General features: G+C 34.5%; 2 protein-coding genes across 3 annotated transcripts in view; one reads left to right on the top strand and one right to left on the bottom strand.

Annotated features, from left to right (window-relative positions):
* Window positions 1-6,635, top strand: part of LOC106869032 (acylamino-acid-releasing enzyme) — a 75,046-nt gene extending 68,411 nt beyond the window's left edge. The window contains exons 19-23 of the mRNA XM_014914534.3: window positions 761-809; window positions 2,341-2,371; window positions 3,970-4,072; window positions 5,339-5,445; window positions 6,351-6,635. Of these exons, the coding sequence (XP_014770020.1) occupies window positions 761-809; window positions 2,341-2,371; window positions 3,970-4,072; window positions 5,339-5,445; window positions 6,351-6,453 (393 nt within the window). The 3' untranslated portion in view covers window positions 6,454-6,635. The remainder of the gene's footprint in view (window positions 1-760; window positions 810-2,340; window positions 2,372-3,969; window positions 4,073-5,338; window positions 5,446-6,350) is intronic.
* An 8,190-nt stretch (window positions 6,636-14,825) lies between these two features.
* The window catches only part of LOC106869037 (cyclin-dependent kinase-like 4), a 66,930-nt gene continuing 59,395 nt past the window's right edge, over window positions 14,826-22,360 (bottom strand). The window contains exons 6-10 of one of the 2 annotated variants that reach the window (XM_089350149.1): window positions 21,732-21,871; window positions 20,429-20,653; window positions 18,222-18,421; window positions 17,572-17,777; window positions 14,826-16,252 (exon numbers count right to left, since the gene is read on the bottom strand). In XM_089350149.1, coding sequence (XP_089206275.1) covers window positions 16,230-16,252; window positions 17,572-17,777; window positions 18,222-18,421; window positions 20,429-20,653; window positions 21,732-21,871 — 794 coding nt within the window. In that variant the 3' untranslated portion in view covers window positions 14,826-16,229. The remainder of the gene's footprint in view (window positions 16,253-17,571; window positions 17,778-18,221; window positions 18,422-20,428; window positions 20,654-21,731; window positions 21,872-22,360) is intronic. The other variant, XM_089350150.1, reaches the window with a different exon arrangement.

Here is a 22,360-nt window from a genome sequence, read left to right as displayed (position 1 = left end):
ATGGTTGTAAATGCACACCATCATCATCATCATCATCATCATCATACAAGCAATATTACTTGACCCCAGTCTTCCATGAGGAATATGTCTGGCTGTGAAAGTGGATATTAAACTATGGTGGCAGTGATGACGACAACAACTTCTTCTTCTCTTCCTCCTCGTCCTTCTCCTCCTCCTACTACTACTAGCTGGTTCCTTAATGTTCCCTGTGTTATGTTATCTTTAACTTAATGACAATGTTAGTTTTGCACTTATTACAGTGGAACTTCAATTTACAAATTTAATTCATTCTTGAAGGCTGTTTTCTACCCAAAATGTTTGTAATCTGAAACTATTTTTCCCAAAAGAACTTAAAGAGAAGGCACAATGAATTCAAGCACTGAGTCAAAACCAGGCAGCAGTTGGTGCTCTCCTGCTGATACTCCCACCTTGGTGCCAACCATTGTTGTTGTTGTTGTCTTGCATTTTCATTACTGAAGACACCATTCATCACCCAAGATGTTTTATGTCAGAAAAACTGTTCATAAACCAATTTGTTTGTGATGAGAGGCATTTGTAAAGCAAGATTCTGCTGTATTTGCTGACCCAGACCATTACTCGCTTCCTTGATATTTACCATTTTACTATAACATGAGTAACTTGTTCCAATGGACAGTTTGGATATAGTAATTCCTACAGTTCATTGCCATATTCTTTACATTTTGAAAATTATGAAAAGCTGAAAAACTAAATTTTGAACATGGTTTTTATTTGTTTCCAGGATTTTTACAAAGCAGCGGTTTGCAGAAATCCTGTCACTAGTTTGCTTAGTAAGTATTTTTTGATTGTCTGAAATATGTCCTTACATTTCATTATTCCTGTTTTAATGGTAAACTCTTTAAATGGATACTGATGCAAAGTTGAACACTACAGAATAGTTTGTATTAGTGTTCCAATTTTAACTATCAACACCTCAGTCCATATCTGTTGTTTATGATGGACTCTGATGTAGCTGATCAGTGTTTTATGTGATGATGGACTCACAGAGCTAAGTATACAGCATCACACATTACTGTACCACAGCATATAACACCTCAAGGGAGCCTCTGCAGTGCTGGTCAGCCTGCTAAACGGGGTAACTAAATTTCCCTCAAATATGGCAACATCACTAGGGCCAATGACATAAAAAAAAGCACCCAGTACACACTGTAAAGTGGATGGCATCAAGGAGGACATCCAGCTGTAAGAATCATTCCAAAGCAGACACTGGAGCTTGATGCAGTTCTTGGGCCCATTGGATCCTTGTCAAACTGTGTAACCTCTTCCAGCATGGAACAGGGATATTAAATAATAGTGATGATGATGATATGCATGTTGGAAAGGAAAGGACAGATTGCATAATGAGGTCCTACATATCTTTGTAAAGCTTGGGCAGTCATAGCTGGAGTAGGATTACTAAGTCAGGTCTGGCCTGTGGTTAAACAATAACAACAGCAACAACCCCCTGCATCAAAACATTGCTAATAACATTTCTTTTGTTGTTAGAATCACGTTCCAAAATTATAAACGAAATGTCAAAAGTTCAAGTGAAATTGGAGGAGTCTTGAAATATTTGAGAAAAGAGAAGGGTAATTTGTTGAAAGAAAGGTTGAGAAGTTGCGCTGTTGACGACATTGTAATGTTCAAAGAATACAAGACATACAGACAGATTGTTGTTGAGATGACAGACATAATGAATAGTTTTAACTAATAACAGAATGTTTTGTGTAAAACTAATAAAACAATGGATGTTGTTACCATGTTGCTACTATAGACATTCCAATTGTGACTATCCCATCTTGTTTTGGGGGATAATGTATATGGGATCACAGTATTGAATGTGTCCTTCATGTTTCAAGACGGTAGGCTGTAAGTTGAAGGAGACTTGGTTGCTGTTTCTAGCCATCAAGCGAATGCTGAAGCTCACTTGTAAAAGTGGGCCATGATGTGAAATGAAATAGAATTTGGTTGTCAGCCGCATGTTTTCTGTTTTTTGAAAGGGATCCTGGATGCCAGTTGTCAAATTACCAAAGGGGACATACAAATATAAAACCTGTCGTTTATTTAGGACTTTGGTTGGCTTTGGAAAATATATTTAACAGCAGTAACTCTTACTGGCACCAAACAATGAACAATTTGCAGTACACTAAAATCTCTGATTACTCGTATTTAATAGTAGAAACTTTTACTGGCACCAAACAGGAGACGTTTTAGAATACCCTAAAATCTATCCCCACCCACTAAATTGGTTCTCCTTAAGATCATTCTGACAATTGTAAATGTAAACACAATTCTTAATTAATCCTTTCCTTTGGGTTACAGCTATATTTGGATCCTCTGACATTCCAGACTGGTAAGTATCAAATTAATCCACCCAATCTTCGTAATTCATTAATTATTATAATTATTATAAATCCAGAACACTATTTTACATTTAGCAACCTTTAGAAATATGATTGCTTTTCTTCTCCAACACTCATTTAAGTATTTATCAGGTATTTTTCTTCTGAAAGAAGACACATCCACATCTTTTGCCGAATTGGTTCAATTATTAGAAATTATTGACTCAACTCACAGATGTAAAGTTTCTTCACTTGCCTTAACATTTTTCATTGAATCATCATATTTATATATATATATATATATATATATATATGGGATGTAACAAAATTAAAGCAACCAAAGTTTCAGGATTTAATAACTATCAATAAATGGATAAGATATGAGAATTATCCATCATTATAAAAGCTTAGTGCATCTTCTTTTCTGTTTTAGACTGAATAAATTCATTCTGCCTAAATAATGGATCTCCAGATGCAATATCCCTGCATATCTCACGTCTATTTTCATTCCTCCACTTCACTCTCTATTTCATATCTAGAATAACAATTGCTTAACCATTTTCTCACACCATCTCCGATGAAGGGATATATGAAATATCCTGGAAACAGCTGTAAGACCTTCTATTTATAAATGTTCTAAAATCTTTCACAGCCTTGGATTTTTATCTCATTCTGAAAATGTCTATATATATGTATATATATATATATATATATATATATATATATATATAGCAAGTAGTATTTTAATACCCTACTGAATTTTGTTTGTATTTTACCTATAAAGGTGTAAAACTCGCTAACCACTTTATTATTATCATTATTATTAATGGTAACGATACCTATTTAACATTAAATTATATATACATCTATATACTAGACTACCCATGACCCGTTGGCTCACCTGTAGTTCAAGGTACCCGAAAAAGATCACGTGTCTCTGGAATCCGTGGTCCAGTTTACGTAAAACTTCTGTTATCCCTTGTGTATTCACATTTCAATGTTACCTTATTTTCAAAGCCTTTCTCCCATTATACACCGGTTTGGCTATTTATAAAGGTCCCTGAAAAATCCATGTATCTTGGTAACCCATGGTCCGATTTATGCAAAACTTGTTTTATTCCATTTGTATTCACATGAACATCTGATTCGTGACATTTCCTGCTTTTGTCTCTTTCTCTCTGTTTTGCCAGACACTCAGCTCTCCGAGTGTTCAATTCCTGATTTCTCCTGCTTCTGCCTCTTTCCCTCTTGCATGCATTTCTGTTAATACCACACACATTCCAGTTAGTCCTAGAGCCATCCTCATTAATCTCATGCCCACCTCTGTTAATCCCTCACCCTTTCCTATTAATCCCATACCCATCTCTGTTACTCCCTACACTCATTTCTGTTAATCCCACACCCACCCATCCCTGTTAATGCCACACCCATTTCTGTTAATCCCACTCCCACCCCCGTTAACCCCATACCCATCTGTGTTAATCCCTCACCCTTCCTTGTTAATCTCCATGCTCATCCCTGTTAATCCCCACAACTCTACTCACTCTTATTGCTATTTTTCTTTGTTGTTTTCTTTCTTATTCGTTTCTTTCTTGTTTCATTTTTGCAGGGCTTTCGTTGAATGTGGTCTGGATTTCAAACATGGCAAAGTTGCTGACATGGAAAGTTTAGAAACTTTCTGGAAGATGTCTCCAACTCGTTATGTTGATCAGGTCAGAACAAGATTTCTATTCACCACCTTCATCATCATCATCATCATCGTTTAACGTCCGCTTTCCATGCTGGTATGGGTTGGACGGTTTGACTGAGGACTGGAGAGCCAGAAGGCTGCACCAGGCTCCAATCTGATCTGGCAAGGTTTCTACAGCTGGATGCCCTTCCTAACGCCAACCACTCCGAGAGTGTAGTGGGTTCTATTACGTGCCACTGGCAAGGGAGCCAGTCCAGCGGCACTGGCAACGACTATTCATTTCTGAAAAATTACTTTCTTACATCATTTAGTTTCTAAATGTTATAGAAACTCAATATACAGTAATATTTATTTCATTAAATGGGCAAAATAATTGTTTCTATTCAAAATATTGTAAGGATTGTCATTTCTGGACTGCCTTGCAGTAAACAAAAATTAAAAGTTACCCTGTTTTTTTTAATTTGTTAAAAGCTAGTTAATAATTTAGTTGTTTTAGTTAGAGGCTACTAAATATCCTTAATGCCGTGTAACATGTAGGGTAATATAACTACATGTCACAAAGGGTACTCTAACTGTACCCATGTCTCACATATGGTACCACAACCATAACCTCATGGCACAAAACTTATTGCATATGATACTTTATTTTTAATGATTAACACAAAGGAGGATGGACACAGTGTTTGTGGCTCCTTGTATTAGGATCTCTGTATTGAGCCTCAGACCAGAACCTGGGCCCAAATCAGAATGGTCTTTGTTAAATGCACCCACAGACCAAACAGCAGATTAAAATTTTTGTGACCATATTTCTGTTAAAATACATCACTTTTTGTTTCAATGAATTTTGAAAATAATGAAGAATTTAGTAAGATAACTTTTGTAATCATTAAACTGGTTTTAGAACCTGAATTAACAAGGAATGTTGATGGAAAGTTTTAATTTAGATCACTTTAAAACAGAAGGTTTTGTATCATAGAACCATGTAGGTTACTACCAACAGGCTTCCATGCAGTTTCTGTCTACCAAATTTTGTTCATGGGTTATTTGGTAACCCAGAGCTCTGGGTTACCAAATAACCTATGAACAAAATTAGTGTTACATAGTGAAAGTGAACCCCAAACACACAAGTAAACTTCTCAACCAGACAGCACGACCCTGCCTGTCTTGCACTACAACCATTTCCACAACCAAAATTCTCACTTCCATTTCTTACAGTTTATGTAATGTTTTCTTTAGATATTCGTTTTTTGTTTTTTGTTGATATTTTACTTGAATTTTTTTTTTGCAGGTTATTACACCAACAATGTTCATGGTTGGCACTGCTGATCTTAGAGTCCCACCAAAATGTGCTCTTGAATACTACAAGGCATTGAAAGCTCGTAAAATCCCTGTCAGGTTGGTTATTAGCATTCATTTCCTCATCCTGTACGAAATTTGATACAAGTTAAATTATAATTGTTGTATGTCTGCTACATTTTCTGATATTATCCTTGGTGGCAAAAGTATTTCCTGCAAAAGTTGCCTGTCATGAAACGATGCTCAACCCTGATGGTGCAGATCTATAATTAAAGACATCCCAGCCATGATCATCCTGTCTTTTGTTCAAACATAAGTCTATCTGGAACTACATTTTTCAGTGTGTTCTTATTTTTCTAAGATGATAAGGTATAATTTAAGAGAAGTGTATCTAATATATTTAACAACCATAAAGAGGAAAATTACTATTTTTAAATCTTACAAGAGATATTCAGCAACAGTACTTTGGAGTAAAGATTGTTTGCCAACATAATATGGCAGTCCTGGTTTAGGACGAATGTTGCTGTAATTTAGCCCCAGGAGACATCGTCTCCAGCTGGCTATACAACATGATCTGTGTCCTTATATTTTCGAACAAGGGAATCTACCACCCCCACTCAGTTCAAAACAATATCTGTGTATGTTGGCAAACAACCATGAAGAGGATCCCAAATTAATTGGTGTTTGTGTGTCACTCACTAAATATTGCCTTCCACAATAGCAACAACAATTGATATATTATTATTATGAGGATGGTGGAATGGTAAAATGCTTTGGGTGGTAGGCAAAGTGCTTTTCAATATTTAATTCAAAGTTCAAATTTTGCCAGGGTGAATTTTACCTTCCATTTTACTGGGGTCTTTACCATTCACTTTACTCTTTCCCCAAATATGTAGCTTTGTAACTATGCTAGAAATCAGTATTTCTGAAGTATTTTAATTAATTCACTCGTCATTCAATATTTCTGTTTAATTGATATTTCGATATTTCCATCTCTACATCAGGTTTATGTCTTATGCGGAAAATAGTCACCCACTGAACAAAGTCGACGCAGAAGCTGATGCCTTTGTCAACATTGTTTCCTGGTTTTGGTATTATATCTGTTGACCTATGAAACATTTTTTAAAAATTCCTGCTAATTCCTCTAGCAGCTTTATTGGTTTGCCAATTTCTTCCCTGCCCTACCTTTACCCCCCTCCCTACTGAATCCTGCACCACCACCACCACCACCACTTCTCATTAAACAAAAATGAAATAAACTTGAGAAAATCTGTTTTATTCTTTACAAATAGTCCAAGTTGTTTATAACTGCTTAAAAGAGGGTTTTTTTTTTGCAGTTTGATTTCAATTTTCCATTTGTTATATTCTAATAATTGGTATGGAAGACTGTGTACTGTAAGCTTATTAAACGTATATATATATATATATATATATATATATATACACACACACTCACACGTGTGTGTGTGTGTGTGTTTAAAGAGATATATACTCTCCTTTTCTCCAGACACACAAACTTGTCAATTATGGGTTTGTTACTTTCTTCATAGAGTTTCTAGAGAACAAGTTCTCAGAAAGAAAAATCAAATGAAAAATGTTCAGTTGTCTTCTTCAAAGCAAGAATGTTATCTTTTATCATCTCCTTTTGGTTTGTAATTTTTTTTTTTTTTTTAAACATTCATTTTCCATGTCAGCATGGATTAGATGGTTCTGAAATCTTGGATAATTCAATGAAATGTTGAAGTATTTTGACCGTTGAATGCCCCCACCTCACTCATCTTGAAATGAGAAAGTGTATTTTTCAACTAGGTTGACAAAGGTAATCTAGGTTGTATTCCTTGATTTGTGGCACAACACAAGACTGCTGAAAATAAATGTTTAAAAAAAAAAAAAAAAGGAAAAAATCCACATGAAATTTATTGAAACTCCAAATTTGTCACTAAATGGAATAATTTCTTGATGTTTTTTGAATAGTCTCTACTAATAATGGGTCCATTACTCAAACTTTATCTTCTGCTGAATATTTCATAGGAATTCTGTTTTAAAATTAAGATTTAATTCTCATTTACTTTTAATTCATGAGAAAAATATAACAAAAATTTTAATATTTATTAATTTTTTAAAAAGAAATTTATGTAAAAATCTTTTTGTATATGTGTGTATGTTCTTGTTTCCAAATGTTACAAACTAGATTTAACTCAAAGGTATGATCAAAATATTTTTAAAAGGTAACTAAACTGTGTACATCTCAGAAATTCCTAATTTGTATATCGTTGTTATTAACTTTAGCTTTTAATATTAATAATCATAATTATAGTCTTTTTATTAAATGATATTTTCTGATACCATGTTTTATATGTTACAATTAAAGACTTTTAAAAGAAACCCTGTTGTGAGCGCTAACTAACAATGGTGGTTAAAATTCTAATATGTTTAATATTTGTGAGAAACTAATATTAATTGTGATCCTAATGTAATATAAATTTTGATAAAATTCTTTTAGAAGTAGAAAACTATATTTAATTATGAGATTTAATTGTAGTTATCTCTTTAGTTTTATGACCAAATTTTACTGGTCTCAATGTTCTCTTCTTTCTCTTGTTTCACATCTCTTCATTAATATGTTCAAAATTTTTTTTTTTTTTCCCAATCCTCTTCCCCATTTTCTGATCCATTTGTTGTGTTTAACCATTTCTTGCATTTGGTGACCTCGCTTCTGTTGTGGTTTAGTTTTATCATGATGATGATGATGCTTGTCTTCAAAACCCCCAACATGTTTTTTTTATAAATGTTCATCTCATAAAACCTACAAAATCAAAGTCATTATCTTAAAGATATTTGTAGTTTTTAAAGATGCTCCATATTTTAGTACAATACCACATGACTGGAAGAATTTATATATATATATATATGTGGGTGTGTGAGTGTAAGCTCATTATTTTACTTATTCCTCTCCTCCCTACCCAGATACATTGAAACACTTCAATGTCATCAATTCAGTTTTTCAGTGACTAATGCAGCCATGGAAATGGAAAATTATTGCCTAATTATAAGAAATTGTTAAATATTGATCTCTTGCATTGGCACAATCTCTACACTAAATACTAAGAAACTGTGTTACATTCGTTATATTGTTTTATGGGCAATCGATAGGGATTACACCTCAGGGCACTATGTTTTTTACTAGGAATCTGTAGGGATAAGACCACAAGGTACCATATATGATTTTTCTGGACAAGCTGTAGAGATAAGAAATATAAACGTCAGGGTACATTTTGACAGGCAATGTTAGTGATAAGAATTATACCTCAGGGAATCTACAAACTCAATATTTACAAGTTTTACAAAGGAAATATCTCAGTAAATTTCTATTAATTATGTCTTTTTAATTACACTTACATATCGTTAAAATGGATCAATTCTAAAAACTCAGAACAGTATTTTATAAAATTCAGTATTTGTACATTGTACTGGTGGCACACCAAAATAATAATAATTATTATTATTAGAAGATAAACTAACAACTTTTTATTTAATAGCAATAAATATATATTTTTGCATATATTTATTAAAAAAAAAAAAACCAAAGAGATTTTTTTTTTTTTCAGAATGATTATTTTATCAGTTTAAAATTATTGGTTGTTAATTAATTGTTACTGTTACATTAATTGAACAGATATCCCTCCCCACTTCCATCCCCACACTACAATAATGTCGTAATAGGAGAAATAGTTTAAATGATTTTAAAAGAATTTCAGGTTCATAAAACCACAAGACAAAAAAATAAATAAATAAAAAAAGCAAACATTAATTTATTAATGGTACAGGCTGTTTTCAGATATTACAAAAATATCCAAGATGGTCCAGAATTGTTGAAAAAACTATTGATTTTTGTTTTCTTTTTACTCTCTAAAATTGAAAAATTAATGCAATTTTATATATTGATATATTTTCAATGTTATTTTTATCTCAGTAATATTCATTTGACTTCGATTGGTGATATGACAGATATTTATTTGTATTACAAACTTGGGAAGTAAGAAAAATCCTCAATGTTTATAATAAAATATCTATAAGCAAACCAGAACAAGAAATCCTTTCTTAAAATTTAGGGGTCTTTAGGTAGAACCTATTATGGTAACATTACTCTCTGCTTCTCCACTAACAACAACACAACCTTTCTGTATTTTATAACACATTGTTATACAGAAATTGTTGCCATTCACTTGACAGAAGTCAATTTCTTTGCAACATTTTAACAATATTTATGGAACTGGTGGTTTTAGGGTTGAACTTGTCAATGATTTTAACCCTTTCGTTACCATATTTCTTTTGAGATGCTCTGTGTTTCTTTCAATTATTTTAAATGTAACAAAGAGTTTAGTAAAATAACTTAGTTATCATTCAGCTAGTGTTAGGACCATAAATTGTGACTAAGGTTTGGGGGAAGATTTTAATTCAAAACTTATGAAAACAGGACATTTCATAAGTTTCAGAGCCAGTTTCAGCCGGTTTGGTAATGAAAGGGTTAAGCAAGAATCTTGTTGACAAATATAATCACTCAGAAGACCTTGAAGACCTTGTGTTGGAAGTCTTAAACATTGGTTTATGAAGAACTGAGAGACGTAAAAATAAATGCAACGAAATATGAACACTAGATATAAGCTCAGAATGCATGAATTGAGAGTTCAATATCTTATCTAACCATTGGACCTCAAGCTGTTTCTGGTGTTTAAATGAGAATAAATGTAATTAACTAAATAAGTTTACAAATAATTTAAAAAGTGTTTTTAATCCTTGCATTCCCCAATTATGGGTCACTAGTGTAATAAAAAGAGCTATGCTGGACCTATCTGACCAAATATATTCCTTCATCCTGTCTCTTATATAAATATTTTGCCCATTTGACTCTAACCTTGATGATGATCTAAGGGGGCTTCAAGCAGTAATTCAACAAATGTTTACTTTCTGTAAGCCCAACTGTTTGGATAGCATCATAGTTGTATTATATTAAATGGTCCCTTTTTTTTTTATTTATTTACAAAGGGAATTTAGGATTTTAACTAGAAATCTTCTAATCAATAGCCAACGAATACTACCATGTATATATATTCCAAATGTTTATATATATATATATAAGGAATTTATACACGTGTGTGTATGTATATATATATATATAAAACATTTATATGTATGTGTATGTATACATATAAATATATAAAACATATACGTATATGTCTGTGTATAAGTATATATATATATATATATACACACACACACACACACACACACACACACACACACACACACACACACTCGTAAAGTGATTAACTTCATCTTTAAGTCCCACCTCTTCTATCAGATTCTAACCTCAACTCTTTCTCATATTTTCTAGAAATTTCTTGTTTCCTTCTCCCCACAACACCCAAGGCCTTTTACTTGCCAGATTTGTAGCCCAAAAAAAAATCCATAAAGTTTTAGAAATGAATCTTTTATTTTCAATGTGTTAACTGCTTTTTATATATATTACCAAATAATGACAATTCCACCTTCCAAACTCCTGAACTGGCAAAAGGTGGCTACGAAAATTGAATTTTTGTTGGCTTTCCATGCAGTTATTCTTTGTAAAATATAAGATTAATTGGTTCCAAAATGGCTATTTATTTTTAACATTTTTTTTTTCTTTGTATTAACAATTCATAAATTACCTTGGTTCTTCCTGAATTACATTTTCAATGGTATACTTTATATAGTTTATGGTTCTACATGCAGAAACATGGAAGCGCTGAACACTTGTTTGTGAAATGAGTAGAGTCTATTATATGTAAATTTCATTTATTTATGTGTCCAACCCATGCCTTCATGGAAAACAGACATTAAACAAGAATGATATATTTATGTATGTGTGTGTGTGTAATATATTGAAATGTTGACTTTTGTTGAATGAATGAAGAGAGAACTCAATACATGTTGAAGAGTATGTGGTTGATTTAAACTGAATTTCTTTTATCATGACTTGATTTTCACACTACTGCAACTGTCGATCATACTTGCATGGTGATTGTAAACTTGTGTTTCAAGGAAGGAATTCACTTTAAACCTACACCTGGTTCATAAATATTGATTCCCAGAAAGGCATAAAATAATGCAAGTTGCAGTCTGATAAACATGGATTTAAGTGACTGTAGTACATATACATAACACGAACAGACATATACACATACGTTTTTACACATGAACATTCTCATCATTCTTGTTCATCCATCATTTTTGAAAATGACCAAAATTCTACATCTTAGGTACCACTGCATTAAAGAGCTTCAGAAACAGCACATAGCTACGAGTATCAACTAATCTCACCTCTATTACCCCTTCCATGTTTCATCATGAGCTACAAAACTACTGAACTGCAATATTATGTAATATATTGACTGCTGCAACAAAATGTTTGCCGTTTATTTGTGATTCTAAAAAGTCAGAGTCTGGACTTGGATAGGAATGACTGCACCAGATAACTGGCCTCTCTCTCTTTCTCTCTCTCTCTGGACCTATGAGAAGCCAGACCAGTATGAGCGGAGATATACTGGATATGCATCAGTATGTGCCACCATGTTCTGAGGTACATGTGTCCTGCTGTGATGTGGTGGTAGAAATCCAGTCTTCATATACAGAGAGAGAACCCCTTAAAGAATTTCACTGCCCACACTATTTGCTCCGGAGGTGGCACACTGTGACATAGAGACAGTTTGTGGAGCAAAAGGTGGAAGGTATGTACACGATGCTGAGAACTAGTGGCATGTGAGTTGTCCTGTAAAGGAATCGGCACATCCCTTACCAAAGGGACTCTCCTTCCTCTCACACATCCATACCACACATGTACACACATATTCCAACTGGTTTGAGAGTATTGGGCAGGTGTTAGTGTCTACAGTTACACACACATGAAATTGGGATAGATTTCCTTTAAACACTTTTATCCTAAGAAATATGAAACAATCTTTGTATTGTACACTCATACGTTTAGCATAATTGCTACTAAATCTCTCAATCTCTCTCTCTTTCTCTCCCCCCCCCCTACAATATAAAGTACTCTGGACTTAAAGTTTGTACTGAAAGAAAGAAAATGGCCATTGTTGTGGATTATAACATTTTTATTATTATTATATGAACTTGCATAAGGCAGCAATTTAGAGGAATCATTTGAGCATTGGACAGAATGCACAGCAGCAACCAGTTACAGCTGTTTGCATACCGAGTTCAAATCCCACCAACGTCAACTTCACCTTTCATTCTTCTGGGATTTGAACTCAGAAGAACGAATAAGCATTTTTCTGACACTAATGATTCTGCCATCTTGCTACCCTATTAATGGTTGTAAGACTTTCTCATTTTGGTACAAGGCCAGCAATTTTGGGGCAAGTAGCTAAACCCCATTGCACAACTGGTACTGATTTTATTGACCTCAAAAGGATGAAACACTAAGTCAACCTCGACAGAATTTGAACTCAGACCATAAAGCACTTTGATCAGTGTGCTAATGGTTCTGCCTTAATCAACAATAATAATAATAATAGTAATGTTTGTATGAAACTGTTGACTAAAACCAGACCTAAACATGACTTCCTTTACGTGTGTGTGTGTGTGTGTACAACAATAATATTGACTAAAGTTTTCAGCAATTTCTAAAGTCTGCATTTTTGTTTCAATTCTCAGTTGGAAATGTTTCACTTCATAAATTATTCTGAGAAAGAGACACTCATTTCAACTCCTCACTTTCTTCTGTCTGCTGCTAAGGTTTTTTACGCCTATGCAAGTAATAGGAAGACTTAATCCTTTGTTGTTGTTCTTGGAGTTCCTACTAACCCCACCAGTCTTCTAATTTCTCTCCTTTCCCCCTAAATTTCCTAATGCCTTAAATAATAAATTGTTATTTAATCATGCTTTGTCTTTGACTTCATTCTTTTGTTTGTGGTTTTTTTCCTTAATGTTTTGTTTAATTAATATGGCACCAGTTTATGGTAAGTTGCATGAATTTTAGAATTGAGAGAATCACCTTCTTTCCATTTCATTATCTTCATTTTACAGTCTGTTTGCCAAGTTGATATCAATCAAATTGGTCACCTTAATCGGAGACAGTTTTTATTTGGAGTTCTTTCCCTCTTGGATGAGACAAAGGACCACATTCCACTTAAATGTTGACCTGTTTCCCATAGCTGGCTGTCCTTCCTATCACCAACCACATTAGCATGTGCAATGAGTTCATTCTCCCGTAGCGCCAGTACTGGAGAGGTTGTTATCTTTTTGGAAAGACTAAAATAGCTTCTACCCCTACAGACAATCATTTGCCTACCTCTTCACAGAATGTACTAGGTCCGTGAGAGGAAGAAAATGGATTCTTCTGGGTAGAGAACTAGGAAAACACAGGGATTCTGATTAGGTGACTATGAAAATAAATATTACCAGGTGGTAGAATAAGAAAATACATGTTAGTTGGAGGTAGGTTAATAAAGTGCAAAAGCTGTTGAGGGGCAAATGCTGGGCAGGGGACTGGAAAAATATTTGTTTCTGGGAGGTAGAAAATAGAAAAGGTTTTGGTGGATGGTAGACTAGGAAAATAAATATTACCAGCTAATAAGACTAGTGAAAGATGTGTTAATGTGTGGTTGAGTAGGAAAATGCAATACATTTTGCTGGGTGCTAGACTAGGAAAATTCCTGTCTACTACATGGTAGACATGTTACTGGTGTGTTTTCTTGTAAAATATATGCCACTACATGGTAGACTTGGTAAATATGTGTTGCTGTATGAGAGACTGGAAATATATTTTTGTGTTGCTGAGAAGGAAAATACATGTTACTGGATGCTAGATAATGGAATTGTGTGTTTAAAAGAGTTTAAAATGTTGAAATGATAAATTTTGACTGAAAAGAAATTTTAAACTGTTCCATTGATTGTTATATTATTGCATAGATTTTTCCAATCTGCGTACGTAAACCAGGAATTACTGCCATAATTCTTTTAATCTTGGTTTTTTGGGGGGTTTTTAGGATTCTTAAAAGTATTGATTCCACAATTTACATATTTTTATAAATTATGCTATTTTTGTGCCATTATTTGGTCAATGTTCCACTTGACCAGATGATATTTCATGTTGGTTGGCTACTGTTACCTTGTGCAATAATAACAAGATGAAACATGGTTCCAAATTGTTAAAAACAGTTTGGCTGATTTGACAACCAAAACAAAAATAGTTTGCGGCTGACAGAGTACAAAGTGTGAAAGTGTTTGGAAACTGTTCCTCGATCAAACAAATAAAACAAATAAAATATGTTCTGAGCTGTTGTAGTCACAAAACGTTTTTCATTACAAAAATGTTTGTTCAGAAGTTTTCAGGTCACGAATTGTCAGCTTGTTTCAACATCAGTGATCACCAAAGTAGGAAACTTGAAAGGTATTCATAGATATAACAACAATAATTAATTATACTGGCTCATTTATTTCTTAAATACCAACAAAAATGGAGATGGCATCAGATCTGGAGTGTAAAATAATATAATAATAATTACACAGCACTATTTTAGAATGTGAATGCATTCTAAAATAGGACAGAAATCAAAAATGGCAACTTTTAGATATTAATGTTCAACAATCAAGGTGGGTGAAGTTACAATTTATATTGTAGAAATGTACATAGAAATAGATATTGTCATGTTTGAATTTCAGCAAAAAGAAAATCACAGAATTTGTATGTGTATTAAAACTTGTAAAAACAATTCTGTTGAGGCTAGAACAAGGTTACCATCTAACTAGTTTGCAGAGAAAGAGGTTAAAACAAAATAGCAAAGTAACAGCTTATACATGTTCGTTTATTTGTTTTACATCCATTTCTCCATGCTTGCATGGGTTGTAGGAATATGTTATTTGAGACATTATTTTACAGCTGCATATCATTCCTGGCACACCATTCACCTGTTTTTCAAATAAGAGATCACTTATTCCACGAAGACACCACTTGTATGACAGTGATACCTCTTCATAAATATCAAACGATGTCAAGATAAGGAGACATGTATATACACACACACACATATTGTACATTTGTATGTGTAAAAGCACACATTTACTTGTATGTGTTGTACATATAGTTCCACACAGAGTTCCTTTATAATAATGACAAGGATTTCAGTTCAGTATAGGAATCAAATAAAATTTATTATACTTTTGTTGTTTAGAGTAATTCACTTCACCTTACCGCAGTATCATTTATACTGAACCAAAGCCATTAAGACTGGAATCTCTTTGCCAGAAGCATATTACATGACAACAGAAAACAAATTGATGACCTTTTGGTCAGTCTTCTGGAAGCTTACTGATTCACGCAGGTGCAATTCTCGTGTCAAAAAAGATTCTAATGATCTTTCTTGGACACTCATGAAAGGAAATTGGCAAGTTAATTTGCTTTGAGCAATGAATCATTAAGAAACTCCCTTTTGGACAAATTCTTGCCAACAACACAGTTTCCTTATGTTGCAGATTTTAAACTGTTTCATGGAAACTTGATTAGTTCTGTGAAATCTGTAGAGATGACTTGCCTTTTCAATAGAGAGAAATGAAGAAAGGGATATTGGTTGAAGAATCTCCAACAGAATCTTGAATGTTCTGTCATTCCTGCCTTTTCTGAAGATGAATAGGTGATGAAATAAACTCTGTATCTTTAACAATTTAACCAAAATTAAGGTTCTGATTTACCATTTTGACAAACAAAATGAATTTCTCAGTAAATGCGAAATTAGAAATTTCTTTTTATCCTTTGGAAGACCAGCTCAAAGACCTAAAACAGTTTTTTTTTTCCTTTTCGTCCCATATATGATCCGATGGTACATTTATCTGTGGGGCTGTTCATAACCTGAAAAATAAAAATGATTTCACATGAACACAAGTTGCCAAACTTGTAAGGAAAGAGTTTAGCTGGTGGAATTGACCATAGATTAACTCCAGAAGGATAAATGGCAAGTCAACACTGGTTGGATCTGAACTCAACATTTAAGATGAAACTAATTATGGAAAGGTTAATTGCAGAAGCTCAATTTTTATTAAGAAAGGAGTATAGTTTGATGAGTTAACACCAGTATATTACTGATACTTGTGTTATTGACAACAGAGAATTGAAAGGCAAAAATAATTCTATTAGATTTTGAACTTAGAAACAAACTAAATTCTGTAAAAGAATTTCTGTTTCAAAAATAATACAAAGACAGTAGATGATTAAATGTAACCTTTTGTTTGACCCATCATCACCATCATCATCATTGCCTTAGCATTCACTTTGCAATGCTTGCATGAGTCAGATGGAATTCATTGAGGTAAATTTTCTATATTTTGATGCCCTTCCTGTCACAAACGATGCTTCCATTGAAGGTTACAACTCTCCTTGGCTAAACATGTTTTCATTGAAAGTAGACCTACATTATTTTTCCTTTTGTTTCAATTACTATTGACTTAGACACAGAAATGTGCCTTTTTATAATACTGTATCCCGAGCTACATAATCTAATGTGTCTATATTCAAGACAGGATTCTATACCCAAATCTAAGGTTTTATTCAATCGACCATTCAAGAAAAAGAAAACTAACAAGAAACATGACATATATATAAGAAGTGGCATAAACTATAACAACAGAACAAGCAAATGTTACAAATGAAGAAAATAAACAAAACTTAAACCCTCATCAGCTGTATCATTAAAGTTGATAGCAGTTTCAATACCTTAGGTAGAACTGCACACCTTAGGGTTATCAACTATAGGATATAATAATTAGACAATAGAAAAAGAGATTTGGGTGTAGAATCCTGTCTTAAATATAGGTTCATTTGATTATGTAGCTTGGGATACAGTATTATAAAATTACTGAGCAAAAAAAAACAAGATCTTCATAACTGAATCTTTCATATTAAGTCTTCTCAATCAAAGCTGACTTTGAGCTGAACTACAACAGCAGCAGTAACCTCTGGTCTATACATAGTTAATTACCGATATATTGAGCCATACATTGCTAATTACTGATATAATGATCAGTACATTAGTTACCAATATATTGACCTGTGCATAAGTAATTATCAATCTATTACATACTTGTTTCTCTTAACATAAATGTTAAACACAATGGGAAATAAAATGACTAAATGGTGTTAGGAAGATTTGAAACCTTCACCTATTCACTTACTCTCCATTTTAGGTAAAATTAATATGTTTCTTTTTTCAGGTTCATTCAGCTTGATTTTCTTTTTTTCAAAATGGCTGAGTCTATCTTGTATTTTGCTCTGACCACTTCTTGCATAAAAACTGGAGAAATGGTGCTGCAGGAATTGAAAACGTTGCTGGCTTTGGCTGGAAGAACTTTTACCATCTGATTGGCGATTTTCCATTGGTCTGGAAATACATTGAAAGGTCAATATTGAGTGAATAAAGGAAAGGAGGAAGGAAAGAAGAAAGGTAGGTATTAGAGGGTAAACAATATAAAAACAAACAAAGGACAATTTCTGTGGCGGCAGTTGCAACAGTGATGATGGTGGGGGTGGGGGTGATTAACAGGACAATTACAATGTGCCTTGAGTAGCACACTGCACTTAACACTGCACTCAACACCGCACTCAACACTGCACTCAACACTGCCCTCAACACTGCATTCAACACTATGCTCAACACTGCACTCAACACTGCCCTCAACACAGCACTCCAGCATGGCCACAGTCGAACAAGTAAAAGATCAAAGTGAAAGGATACCTGTTGCTCTTGCAATATTGAAATGGTGAACTTATCAAGAAGGAACTCAATGATGGTTTCATTTATTTTCTGCAAAGGAAATCAACTTACATTGTTTGTATGTTTTGTTTAGAAATATATTTATGGCTGATTGGCGGCATGGCATCAGATATGGTGCAGTGGTCAGGTCTAAAGATGGCATTGTCTTCATTCCATAAATGTGTCAACTTTTTTTCTTGTTCCACATGAGGAAATATGCTGAACCATTTTGATACTTCAGTTGGTTTCTTGTTAATTCTTCCGTTATTTTCCTTAAAAAATTCATAAAAGATCAACTATAAATATCCACCAATCACAAAATCAGGCTCCTTTTACTCAAAAACAACAATTTTCTAAAACCATTTACATTGATTGTATAACTAGCCTACCCCTCAAGGGACAACAGCTGTGATATTTTAATGGTTATGATCCCATACTGTGGAAACGATGACCTAGGTTCAAATCCTAGTTTACAGCAGCCTTCATTAATTTTTCTGTTCTGAGAACAGACGTAAAATAATGATGGTGATGATGATGATGATGAATGTTTTACCATCATCATCATCATCGTCATCATCTACTGACTGCAACTGTTGGACACGATGTGAGAGGAGCCGCATATCCCATCCCATCCTCAGTCTCCTGAGCTTAATCCCTTGTTGTTGAATCATCACTGTCTCCCAGGGTTTTGAAAAGAGATCCACAGTTCACCCTTCCATGGGTCCATTCCCAAATAATGGCTTGGCTTGCAGGTGGATAACCCTTGGAACTTAGGAAGTGCATGGAAGGTTTCAGCTGTGCTTCTGCAATATCATTGGTCAGAGCAGAATACATGGCCATACTGGAACACAATGGATGTTAAATGATGATGATGATGGTATTCCAGTATTCTATTATGACATGTAAAGTACAATGTGTATGTGTGCGTGTGTGTTAGTGTACATACACACACATATTTACATAAACACACACACACATATCATCATCATCATCGTCGTCATTGTTTAACATTTGCTTTCCACAAAATTCCAGGCCTTGTGCCTAGAGTGGGGAAGAACATTATGCTGTCTACTTTCCTGAGACTTTTACTCTAAAGCATTTGTACATTAAATTTCAACTGCTGTTTATTAGTATCACTATGTCTAAGTGAAACCATAATATATGGATTATGCCCTTGCCACCCTTGTTTGCCAAGTTGATTGCACCTCAGCCCTGTCTCCTTGCCCGCACCCATCTCCCAATTTCCCCTCCTTTTCCACCTCTTCGTTTGAAAATCCTATGGGTTTTCTAACTTCTCCTAGTCAATCCTACAACCCTCCCTGTAATTCCCAACTTACCTCTCCAAAATCTATGCAACCTATTGGTCCATAGCTCTCTCTCTCCCACTTCTACCCATCCTGGTTCCTTCCCTTGTTCCAGACCCTGGTGCCACACCTGTCCGTTCATCACCCAACACCATCTTCCTCACTGGAACCAACCATCGCACTATTCACATCCATCACTCTTTCTCCTGTGTCTCTTCTAACATCACCTGTTGCCTCAAATGTATCCTTTGTGGATCATATACATTGGTTAGTCTCGCCGCCATAAACCCAACAGATTTACAGAACGATTAAGAAATATCTGCCACCAAAAAATATCCCTGTCACTCTTCACTTCTGCTTGACCAACTACTCCATCGAACACCTCACTGTCTTCAGCTTGGACTTACCCCATGAAATCACTACCACCACCACCAGACATCACCAGGAGCAACAACACATCTTCACACTAAAAACTCAAATACCATTTGGACTTAACATTCCACCTCCTTCTTGTAACAGGTTTCCATTTCTCTTTTCCCACTCATTCTCCTTTCCTCTGCTGTTCCCCACTTTTCTCTCTCCATTTATCTCCCACACACTTCCACATACATAACTTACACTCCATCTCATACACACATATAGTCCATATAAAAAACTCCTCACTCGTGCCAACGCACACATATGTACACACACACACTCATACACAAACACATATCAGTCAAAGCTTGCGATGTATGCATTCTGGTTTTCTGTCATGTCACCCAAAGTATGTTATATTCCATCATTCTACCTTCATCATCATCATCGTTTAACGTCTGTTTTCCATGCTGGCATAGGTTGGACGGTTTGACTGAAGTCTAGAAAGCCAGTGGCTGCACCAGGCTCCAGTCTGATCAGGCAATGTTTCTACAGCTGGATGCCCTTCCTAATGCCAACCACTCCTTATCAACTACAATATTTCCTTAACTGATTCACCTTTCCTGCTTCTTTCTCTTTCTGTTTATTCTTTTTCTCTTCATATTTCACAATATCGCTTGACTTATGATGAACTTTCTGTAAATATTTGCTATGTTTTTCACGATGTATTTTCGCTCGAATTTCTTGAGGGAATTTTGAACAAAAACTGTCTTTTTGAAAAAACCCTTTTTTAAGTAATTGTGTACACGTTGGTCTGTAGTTAGGGTCCAAGTTTAAACATTCCTGAAATTAATACAATAAAAGATTTCACTTTAAAATGTTGACTCTGCATTCATTTAGACATTGTTTAGATTATTTAAAACAAAATACAAATAGTAAAATGATGTGTGACTGGTTCAACAATGGCTCTCTCTCACTCATGTCTTCTGGATGGTACCATCTTACACCATAATTGGTTCTGTACCATTTTCTTAGATTGGACATTGAAATCTCCTAGTAACCAACAACCTAAAATTAGTTACCAAGGTAAGAACAATTCAGAGATTTATTGCAAATTTTTGTGCAACTTGTTGCCTGCTTTCTAACCAACACCTGGTCCACAAGTGTTTAAGACAGTGTTCACTCTGTTGCAAGTATTTTGGTCAGGCCTCAGGTCTGAAGATAACCTCCAACCAGTCTTGGAGGATCTGAAAATGGTTATGAGCGTTTCTTCTTTAACCAACTGGAAAAAAAACAGACTAAAAAGCTGTTTTGGTACTAAGAGATATATTAAAACGAAAAGGGCCTTCGGTTGATATCTCATTAAGTTTTGATTTTTATTGTAGTTGTTACTATTGCTGCCAGTACCGGGTGAGTTGTAAAAGATGAAATATGGAGACAAGAGGTGGTAACAATGCAGAAAATATATAACTGTGTGTGACCATGTGTGTGTGTGACCGTGTGTGTGTGTGTGTTACAAAGCGTTACTATGTGTGTGGTATCCTCTGTTCCCTTTGTCACCTTGTTATAGGCACTGTTATGTTCTTGTCACACCCTTACTATGTTGCATCAGTATTCCGCATCTTATTATCTTTGACTCATCTATCCTGCTATCACTGATAGCTCCACAAGACAATGACTTTGAAACGTCTACCTTGATGTTGACTTGAACTTGTATATATCACGTAGCTGACACTGATTTCAACTGAGAACTCGTACAACGACTCTCCTACTACTGACCATGACTGTCACATGACTGTCACACCACTGACTTTATAGTGCCGCTATAAAGGACAGGGATAACACTTTGTAACCTAAACACTAATGATTAATTCCATGTGAAGATTTTTCTCCAAAAATTCAAGAAACTGAATATATTTACCTCAATAAAGAGTACAGCATCAGAAGAAAACTTTGAGAAGCGCTTTCGGATAGATTTCTTTTCTTTTACTTGTGGGATTCTTACAGAAGAAAATGATGGATTCTTGGCAAATAAAGCCTTATGTTGAGGAATCAGGTCTCCTAAAATGCAATAAAGAATTTATAAATAAATGTGTGTGTGTTCTCTTTTGTTTTTAATTTTCTTAATTCTTCCCTTGAGAAAGGAACTGGTTTCTAACAAAGATATAAAGCTCCATCATTGGAATGGAGATAACAAAAACGTCACGTTTTAAACCTGAGAAAAGTCTTGAATATATTTAGAATTGCATCAAGCTCCAATGTCTGCTTTGGCATGGTTTCTATGGCTGGTTGTCCTTCCTGAAACAAATCCCTTTTCAGCATGCACTGGCTGCTTTTTTTCTTGTCACCAGCTCTAGTGGGGACACCGAGTGACCCCACAGCGGCAAGTCCCTTGTAATACAAAAAAAGAAAAAGGAACAAATCCCCTTCAACTGAGAGTGGGGAGTGGTATTGAGAGAGGTGACTTTGTGCCAGTTGAGAGATTAAAGGTATAAAGGGACAGAGATGAATTGTTTTGAATTAATCCTGCATTATCTCATAGTTTTGAGA

Source organism: Octopus bimaculoides, chromosome 4, assembly GCF_046866305.1.
Source record: "Octopus bimaculoides isolate indiv1 chromosome 4, ASM4686630v1, whole genome shotgun sequence".
Taxonomy (NCBI): domain Eukaryota; kingdom Metazoa; phylum Mollusca; class Cephalopoda; order Octopoda; family Octopodidae; genus Octopus; species Octopus bimaculoides.
This window is presented reverse-complemented; position numbering and strand designations above follow the sequence as displayed.